The following is a 10,061-nucleotide window of genomic DNA, read 5'->3' as shown; positions in this document are numbered from 1 at the left end:
GCAGTCTTGAAGGAGGATGAGTAAGCTAGGGAGGCTAGTGCTTCTTGAGTGATTAACTTTCACCCAGAGTCAAGCAGAAGTCAGGGTCAAAGTATACAAGACAGACACAAAGTACAGGTAGTGATGCTAGAGCTTTATCTTGCTTTTTTAGTCACCATGTAGGTCCAAGTGTGGACAGTGCCTTTTTATCAAAAGCAGCTTCTGTGTGTCTGTTACACAGTAACTTTCTTCTGTCCTCCTCATTTCTAGTCATCTTTCTTTTCCCAAATCGTGTTTCTTCTACTTTCACATCTTTTTTCTACTTTCATATCTTTGTATGTGTGTGTGTGTGTGTTTCACATGTGAGAGAGAAAAACCTCATATTTATTTTTCCAAATCTGATGTATTTCTTTTAGCAAGGTAGCACACTGCAAAAAAACAGCCTACAAATATCCAGTAGCTTTTCTATATATCAATAACACACATGCTGAGAAAGAAAAGAATCCCATTCCCAGTAGCCTTAAAAACACCTTACAGATAATTGAGCAAGAGAGGCAGAAGTACTTCTACCATAAACTTTTAAAATACTGGAGAGATTGAAAAAGACACTAGAAGTTGGAAGACCTCTCCTGTTCATGGGTCAGCAGGATCGCTATTATGAAAAAGGCCCTGACAGTTTTTGTTTCACTGCCTCTGGTAACAAAGACCTGCCTTCTCCACGCTGACTCCAGTTCGTTGCACCTTGACCCTGGGCCCTTTTGTTTGTACATCCTGTCTCTTTAAAGCTTCACTTGGCCCCCTTCTCTTTCCTGTCCAGCGCGGGTAGCTGCTTCCAGGAGGCTGAAGAATTGTTTACTGGTCTATAAACCTCATTAGCAAGCAGAAAGGAAGCATCCAGCCGCCTGGAAGATATGATCTTGCTTGAGTTGGTGGGTGCAGTTGTCTAAGATGGGCTGTGAGCAGGCCTTGGAGGCAAGAGGGCATTGCAGGCAATAATGTTTGGGAGTTCTCTCGAGGCCTTTTGTTTGAATGAGTTAGCACAGGGCATGATGATCCACACTGTCAGCTTGACACAGCCTAGGATCACCTGGGAAGACTTCTTGTCAGGTCCCAGCCCGCGGGAAAAATTGAATCAGGGTTCACCTGAAAGCGGGAGTGGGGATTGAATGTAGGATACAGAGACACTAGAAATAATGAATCAATTCAGGACATTTCTGATCAAGATTCACTTTATTGCCGACTCGCAGGAACATATATAGGGCAAGGTCAATAGGATCTATTCTTATCTCACTCACCCTAGCCCCGGGGCAAGAATACAATAGCCTAAATCGCTCCCTGTAGAACTTCCTAGCTCTCTGAGTAGTTCCTTGTAAACTTCCTAGATCCTCTGGGTGGTTCCAAGTTGAGACTTCTCTACTTCTTTCAAAGGTAAATAGCCCAACGATAGCCTAGAACACGAGACCTCATGGTGAGGTAAAGGTCAACAACTCGAAGGTCAGAGCATACAGCCTAAGCACAGGCTTTCTGACATGGCAGAATTTGGCACGGCCCCCACAACTTCTCAATGAAGGACTGCCTGTGTTGGCATGGCCTGTGCATGGTGTTTGCGGTGGATCATCTAAATGAACTTAGTTGATGTAAGAGTGCAAGAATTGCACCAAGCATGCATGCATTCATTTCTCTCTGCATTTCCCTGTGGATATGATGTGACTAGCTGTTTGGGGTTCCTGAGTTGAATCCCCCAATAATGGACCCTAACCTGAAATTATAAGTGAAATAATCATCCCTTTTTGCCCTAAGTTCTTTTTTGTCATGGTATTTTGTCACATGAACAGAAATGAAAGTAGAACTTATAGGAACCCCAAAGAAGAACGTGGTAATAGCGCCCTGCTCTGGAAGGAGAGAGCCTAGGATCTGGTATGGAGCCCTTGCTTTCTCCCACTGCACTTCCCTGAAACCACGAAACACGGTTTGTGGTTTGGCTCAGTTTTCCACATGAAGATGGGAACCTGAGGTTCAGAGAATAAAAAGAAGCAAGGAAGCCCCATTGATAAGCCTAGGAGTCACTTCCTGGTAACTGACTCTGTGCCTGGGCTTCTGCAGTCTCCCACCACTGCTGTCAAAGCAGATGGAATCAGGAATCCAATCAGATTACTCAGCTTGTTTAACAAGGAGGAGGCTAATGAATGAGAGACATTATTGAAAGTAGGTGATGAGGCAGCCAGCACGGACAGACAGACACATGCACAGAGAGAGAGAGAGAGAGAGAGAGAGAGAGAGAGAGAGAGAGAGAGAGAGAGAGAGAGAGAGAGAGAACACACACCTTCTCTTTGTAGGAGCTAAATTCTTTCAAGGTTCAGCCTGAATCTTGCATGTAATTAACTGGATGTGTTTGGTCCCAGTGGAGGAACACCTTAAGGAAAAAGACGATATGTTTGCCATGAAGAAACTTGAAGGGAGAGACAGCTTTCACCCCCGGCCCTTTGTGCTAATAACACAGCTCGTATTTTAATAAAGATTCAAGCCCTCCAGCAGATAGTTCGTAGGTAAGAAATGCAGATCAATAAACAAATGAAAATGACTCAGGTTTATTCATAATTAAAGCATTATAAATTAAAGCAACAAGATAGATATCATTTTCACCCATTATAATGATGCCTGTTTAAAAAGTCCCACTTTGTGCAGTCTCCTTGGATGCACTCTTTTTTTTGTCAAGACAGGGTTTCTCTTTGTAGCCTTGGCTGTCCTAAACTTTCTTTGTAGTCCAGGCTGTCCTCGAACTCACAGTGACCCGCCTGCCTCTGCCTCCTGAGTGCTGGGATTAAAGGCGTGTGCCACCACGCCCAGACTTTGGGTGCTCTTTGATAGTATTGGCCAGTACATCTTAAAGTCATCAATACACATGCCTTTAAACCCCACAATGCCACTTCCTGTTCTATGGACACATGTGTGCGAAGAGGAATACCCAGAAACACCCAGTTCTACTGCTTTGAAGAAACCAACAGCTGGGGACACTCATGGTGTTCACAGGTTGGGAAGGAAAGTTAGTGGGCTGAGTTGAAAAGAACTTTGATATTCTTTTCTGACACAGGTAGTGACTCTGGCGCATACCATTCTCTTACAAAATAAGCTGGCTAATAGCACACTCCCCAGACGATTTCACTTGTGTGAAGTCTTCATACACTGCAAACTTAGAGACAGACCTCTAAACAAGAAGTGCTCTGATCTCTTTCTTCCCATTCCCAGAGACATTTATTTGTCTAACTTCCATGTAAGAACTCCTTGGCTTCTTCTCTGGGAGCCTACCATTAAAGCACTATCTTTCTGCAGCCCACTTTGCACACTTGGCCATGGCCATCTTTCTAGACCCACCCAGGTATGATGGAAGACTTGCAGAGCTGTAGACTTTTGAAATTCCAAGATTAGCACAATAGAAGAAAGTGTAAGACTTTCAGAGTATTTGGATTACAATTCTGGGAACATTTCAGATGGAAATTATGATATAGCTAAAGTAACATAAAGGTTAGCTAAAGTAACATAAAGGTTAGCATGTCAGACATGTGCTATGGAACAAATTTAAAGTCATGCAGAGGGTTGTATATTTTCTTCAAGCTACCCTTGGCACCCAATGCAAGAAAAGACGGTGTGGTAGACAGTAGAGTGCGTGTGAGTAACCTTGGGAGCCCAGGAATGGGAAAAGAAGTCTCTCCACTCTTGCTTTGATTCAGGTGCTGGGCTACTATGCCACCAGGGGGCAGTGCCTCTACATGCACACCGCCCATTGTTCCTGTTCCCAGGAAGCCCCAGTGGGTCAAGTCCAGTTGTGAATCTGGCCAAGGAACCTTAGCTCAAGGCTATGTGGCAAGTCAGTGTAGCTAACTTCTGAGCTCTTCCCTCCATCCAGCCACCATGGAGGGAAAGAAGACTGTTAGCTCCACTGTCCTTCAGAAAGACTGGGGAACAATCATTTGTTCAGCCAATACTGAGGTATTGAGGAAGGGCAGGACATGGTTGTCAAATAAAATATAGGATATCAATTTACATTTGAATGCTGGATTAACATGAATAAATTTAATGTAAGAAGATTCCAAAAGTTCCATGGAGCACAAAATTGATACTAATAATTATTTTTAAATTTAAAGTTCAATTTTATTGGTTAATATATAATTTTATTTGCTAAATCTGGCAGCTGTGGCTAAACACAAATGTAAGACCCAGCCCCGGGAGTGCCTAGGGTTTACTGGAGGCACACAGTGCTTTTTCTGCTGCTCAGAGGTGCTTCTCCACAAAGCTCAGGTTTCACTGTGGCTCTCCCAAGGGGAGAATTGCTCAGGCCCTCAGGAATGCAGTCAGGATCCATTTATATTAGGTCTGAGCTGAGCAAGTGAGATGGAGGGGTACCAAAATACATTCTCTCTATTAGTCCTCTTTCCTCCCCCTCCTTACTCCTTTTCTTCCTCTTCCTCCCCTTGTCTTACTTGTCTCTTCCTCTTCTTAGCTGGGCCCAGCTGTGATTGATTCCTTTGGCAAACAACCTCTTCCTTCAGTGGCTCTGGAACTGTAGAGCCAGGGATAGACCATTCATAATGCTATCAGCCCAAGGCGCTACAGAGGAACATAGCAGACAGGATGTACGTGCAGATGGCCAAGTACATCGTAATTCACTTAAACAATTGGCTCTTGGGACTGTAGGGAAAGTGGCTGGTGAGTTCAGGTGAAAATGGTTGCTGCAATCCTGGTGCAGACTTTTGTCTTCCTCTTGGAAACCTTAATGTGTGCACTTGATTCTTTCAGCAAATTGGTTGAGTACTAGCACACGACTGAATGGAAATCCCTTCATTTAAAGCCCACTCCGGATAATATGCACAGCTGCAGCATACCTTTGTAGTCATACTGACAGATGGGTGTCTGATAGAGTCACTGGGAACCAGAACCAGACTAAACTGACATATTCAGTAGGATAACTGAGGCAGAGCTGACATTTTTATCAGGGTACACAAGGCCAGCATGTCCTTCTTTCCCCTCCGTGCATCCTGCCCAAGTTTAAGATCAGAGAAGCATCTACTTTGCCTTGTGACTCTGCATTGGAGGAGGCAGGATGTTTTGTACGGAGAATCTCCTCTGATAGAGTGTTGTGCCCTAGATTATTGGGAACCACGATAAGCCTGGGACCTGACATTGCTTTGGACACTTACGGATGCTTGGGCCCTATGCCAGCTCTTGTCTCTTCCTAGACCATGATGGAGCATGGGCCCAACCTACCCATGAGTAGAAAAATCAAGGGGTAGTACATCAGGGCAGTTCCCACAAGTAGCATATCTTGGAGCCCTATCTCATCTCCTAAATTGCTTACACAGCAGCAGAAAAGAAGGCCATGGGCCCAAACAACAAGATACAGTGGGAACACAAGGTGCGGATCCAAGGCCTGAGCACAGAGAGGGAGATCCAGCCTCACCCTCTGTGCCAATATATATTCCTTGCATTTCTACCCTCAGAAAAGGAGAGCTTCTGAGTGTCTTCTCTGTACCTTCCATTCTTACAAATACTTACAAATGAATACCTGGTGGTGATGGCAAGAAGCTCATCCAATACCAAAGAAGACTTTGAAATGTCCACTTCTGAAGATCTGGGGAATGGACACTTTGACAAAGGTCAAGAGAAGCAGGTCACACCAGGTGAGAATCCCCAATGACCCTTGGCTATAGTTAATCATGTGGACCCACCTATGCTTCTTCTGCAATACCCCATGGCCATTGTGTACGCTGCTCTTCCTTAGTCTTTTTTTATGTCCTTCAGTGTTGACTCCTGCTTATCTCCTGAAATATTAGCCTGTTTTGCTTTATAATCTTTCATGGGTCATTTGCTTATCTGAAGTTTCACTTATGGATTATATTTTTATCTGTATTTCCTATTCTTTCCTATACAGAGGTGGCTGGTGTTTGGGATTTTGTCTGTTGATCATCGCTCACTCTACGGAATCCTAGGCCCAGAGCCAGGTCTTCAGTAAATACATACTGAATTGTTGAACAGATGAATACATAGGCTGAGGGCTAGAAGTGAATGGGTGTTGAGTGATTTCTAGACCTTTTGGGCATTCTTCTGCTGTCTCCAATGCCTAGCAAGTCCAGGTACAACTTTTAAGAGTATTCATGCAGTCTCTGTTCTTCTTTTTAGGAACAACGAACCATGGATCCCAGTTACTGGGGGGTATCCAAGGATGTCCCAGGGCAGAGCAAAAGCCTGCTGGATATGGTTCAGGCCAGTTATTTTGGAATGTGACTGGACCTGGTCCCAAGAAAGGGGTATTGACACATGGTTGCTAAGTTAGGGTGGGGAGTACTTACTTTTGGAGTTCTTGGCTGCCCATGGTAGATCTAGCTAGAAGTTGATTGTTGGAGGAGGGGAAGCTTCTTTCTCCATACCAAGAAAGCAAATGAGAGCAGTATAGTCCATTGAAAAGTTGTAGCTTGGCCTTTCAATGGATGCCTACATGTAAAGACTCTAGCAGAGCACAGAGAAGTCTGGCACTGTGCTTCCCTTGTCACTGCATGCAAGGCTGTAAGCTATCAATAGGCATAGTGTGGGTGGGTAGGAAGATGCTATGAAGTCCACTGTTGATTCTAGGACACTGTGGGAGCTGAGCAGGTGACTTGGAATGGCATTTCCTTCCTTTCTATAGGGACATCAGGTGCAGATGCCCTGGGTGCCAAGAGAGCAAAACCATGCTGATGCCCATTTCCAGGAGTCTCCTGGAAGCTTCCAAGGGGGAAGGTTCCCTTATGAGCGGTAAGGGCTGAATTGCTTTGTCCCTGTCCACTTGGGGAGGAACAAGCTGGGATGGGGTCACAGGGACTGGTGAGCATCTATGTCAAGAAGCAGTTGTACATACATGAAATATTGGGGTACTGTTGTCTCTTGGCCAGTTGGCATATTTATATGATCTGGCAGACCCTCAGGCCCTACTACACAAAAGAAAGACTGGAGGATTTATCTGATTGCTCTATATCCTGCCTATGATCATCAGCACCTCTGACCCTTGTATCTTTTCCTCCTAATAGTCTGGAGGCAGGCATAGTGGCAGAGACTGGCCTGGAAGAGCTCAATGGCCTGGAGATGGAAGTCATGAGAAGGCAGGTGAGCATCTGCTGCACAGGTCGAGGAAGCAGCTGTGAGCAGAGCCACCCCCTGAGTTTTTGTAGCCTTTGTCATAATCATAGCCATAATGAACGAGAAGAGGTTGGGCCCTTTACTCCTCAGGCCTCATGGCCCTGGTACCTGATAGGGATGCTCACCCTTGACTTTCCTCTTTGTTGGAGATACTGCATGGGAATTGGGGAAGAGAAAAGGAGGTGGAAAGGGGAACAGAGGCAACAAAAAAATCATTCTGTTTTCAGGTTATACTTTCCCCTTCCCCTTATGTCTTGTTTTTCCCACAAGAGCAATTTCTGGTCACCAGCCTTGTGTTTGGCCCTCCGCAGATGCAAATGATTTCTGGGTGGCTGCGTGCCCTTGAGGACCCGGATGCAACTTGGCGCCATAAGGAGGCTGTGCTCTTTAGTCTGCTGCTGTCGGTCTGCACAGCCAACCTGTGGCTTTTAATGCACAACTGAAGTTTTACAGGCATCACAGCCCCGCTGGAGCCAGCCTCTTTTCTCCTCTTCTCTTTGCATCTGTAAATGCCCTTGCCCAGCCACCCCTATCTCCCAGTAGCCCCCAGGTAGCGGTTGTGCCATTTTATACCTCTCCTCAGTCATCCTGCCTCAAGATGGAGCTCATGCTGTTGTGAGATTCTAGCTGCTGGGAGGCAGCTGGATGGCACCATACAGATGTGCCTGGGTTGGGATGTCACTCCTTTGGAGGGATAGGAGGATGGCACCAGCCCTGTCAGAAATACCACATAGGCACCACCACCTGCCTGCTTATAGAGCTGGATTCTGTGGGCCTACCTCCTGTTACCCACCCAGCATTTCTTCTCTCTCATCCTCCATGGGCAGAATTTAGCTTTGTATTCCTCTTTGTTTGCTTCCACTCTGCTCATGCCTTTGCTCAAAGAATATATCAACAAACGCTTCGTGACTGCAGCAAAACCTGGCACCGGAGTCCTTCATCTAAAACTCATTTCTGGCAGGGCTGGGAAGGTATACTACAGGCTAGCCCTCTGGTCCCAACCAGTGTGTCTGGATTGGATTGCTGCCCTGTCCCAAGATCTGTGGTGTTCTCCATTACCTACCATTCTCCACGTTCACTGTCTTTAGCCCAGGCGAGGCTTCATACAGTCCTTCCCACTGATGGCTTGTCAATTATTGATTGTAGGACGACATGTCAGGCAGTGTAGAGACTCAATCAGAGGAACTGTCATGGAAGGGATCCCAAATCTTTCCACTTTCCTAGGGAAAAAAATTGAGTTCCTGAGAGGCAAGCCATGTCTCTAGGGTTTTCTAGCAAGATGGAAAGCATCTTGTCTAGGCTAGGAGTGGCCTGCTTCTTACTAAGTGTCTGAAGATGAGGTACTGAGAGAGCTCTGGAGGCTACAGACCTGCCTTTTGCACCTATAGCCCTATAAATCACCTCACTGGACAGGCTGCTACTCCTTTCCCTAGGACCAAGTGATTGACAAACATTTGAGAGCTTTAAGGTTGATTGTCATCTGGCTTGGACTTAGCATGTACACTACCAGAGTCCAACTCTCTGTGTGTCTGTGAGTTGTTTCCACGGATGCTTAGCTCCTGAGGAAAAACATCACCATATGTAGGAGAATGTGTGTCAGCATATCTGAGGAGAACTGACTGAGTATGGGGGGTTAGTGTCCACAACACACAGGACTGTTAAGAGGAACGAGTAGATGGAGCCATCCGTCTGTTCACACAAAGGCAGAGTGCGGCACTTCCTGCCACCATCACAATGCTCCCACTGCCCTTGGTGATGTAGAAGGCCAACCTCGGGGAGAGATGGGCTTATGACCTAGACACCTGGAAGTCTTTCCTCACATTGCCATCCTAAAGGTGCCACTTTTATTCCGTCCCAACTGAGCTCCACAGGGAGACGCCAAGGAAGAGAGACCTGTAACCAGGCTGAGCCGAATCTGCCCATTGGGGCCTGGGTGCTCCTGTGCCAGCGCAGACAAGACATGTTTGCAGAAAAGGTCTGGTTGAAAATATGTTGTGAAACAAGGGCACCCTCCTGGGAGCAATTTAGCAGAGTTTGCAAACAAACAGCCTGGTGGCCCCCTGGAGGGACATCTCCTGAGCTAGGTAGGCACAGGTGGAGTCCTAGTTGTCCTCTTGGCCTGCCTGCAGTGTGGCTGCTTGGTGGCTCCTGATGGAGACTGAGAGTGGGCTCTTTCTAATTCCCCAAGCCACCTGGGGCCTTCCCAGTTCAGACCTAAATGCAGCCAACACTTTCCTGGTTGAGCTTCCATGGCAGCTTGAGAGCTCAGCGCTGAGCCACTCTGTACTTTCAGAGCCACAGGGACAAGGTGGTTCAAAGGCAGGACCCTTGCTTGTCCCTTAGGGTATGATCCGCTTGAAGCATTCGTCCCCTGTTTATACTGCCCTCTACTTAAAACGGCAACTCTCCATGGAGAAGCAGTGTGTCCAGTGTGCATACATATGGGAAGGATCTCATTTACACCTGGCAACAGACACACAGACACACACACACACACACACACACACACACACACACACACACACACACACACATATACTCTTCTATAGCATGCTGCGAATCACTCTGAAACATCTCCCTTACCACCCAGGTCTGGGATTGGAGGAACACACAGCATCCTCCTGCTGTATAGTGACTTAGTTTTCACAGCCTTCTGCATCACTGATGCATCCCAGAAAGAAAGGGCTGATAGGAGGCCCAACAACGCCCCTAGAGAACAATTTTGTCCAAGGTGATATACTTTTTTTTTTCAAGACAAGGTTTCTCTGTGTAGCCTTGGCTGTCCTAGGCTCGCTTTGTAGACCAGGCTGGCCTCGAACTCACAATGACCCGCCTGCCTCTGCCTCCTGAGTGCTGGGATTTAAGGCTTGTGCCACCACGCCAGGCTTGGTCTTTAAGGAGCACTTTCTATGCAA

General features: G+C 46.5%; 1 protein-coding gene across 1 annotated transcript; it reads left to right on the top strand.

Moving 5' to 3' along the window:
- Positions 1 to 5,936: 5,936 nt before the first annotated feature.
- FATE1 (fetal and adult testis expressed 1) lies at positions 5,937 to 8,336 on the top strand. The gene is made up of 4 exons (XM_084789119.1): positions 5,937 to 6,107; positions 6,659 to 6,765; positions 7,038 to 7,113; positions 7,458 to 8,336. The coding sequence occupies exons 2-4, from the start codon at positions 6,674 to 6,676 to the stop codon at positions 7,587 to 7,589; spliced, it is 300 nt and encodes a 99-aa protein (XP_084645245.1). The 5' UTR covers positions 5,937 to 6,107; positions 6,659 to 6,673; the 3' UTR covers positions 7,590 to 8,336.
- Positions 8,337 to 10,061: the final 1,725 nt, after the last annotated feature.

Source organism: Acomys minous (genome assembly GCF_964271855.1).
Source record: "Acomys minous genome assembly, chromosome: 7".
NCBI classification, from domain to species: domain Eukaryota; kingdom Metazoa; phylum Chordata; class Mammalia; order Rodentia; family Muridae; genus Acomys; species Acomys minous.
This window is presented reverse-complemented; position numbering and strand designations above follow the sequence as displayed.

Coding starts and splice junctions, on each gene's coding strand:
- FATE1 (XM_084789119.1), top strand. CDS start 6,674: ATGCCCTGGGTGCCAAGAGAGCAAAACCATGCTGATGCCCATTTCCAG. Junction 6,766..7,037: donor GGAAGGTTCCCTTATGAGCG/GTAAGGGCTGAA, acceptor TCCTCCTAATAG/TCTGGAGGCAGGCATAGTGG. Junction 7,114..7,457: donor TGGAAGTCATGAGAAGGCAG/GTGAGCATCTGC, acceptor GGCCCTCCGCAG/ATGCAAATGATTTCTGGGTG.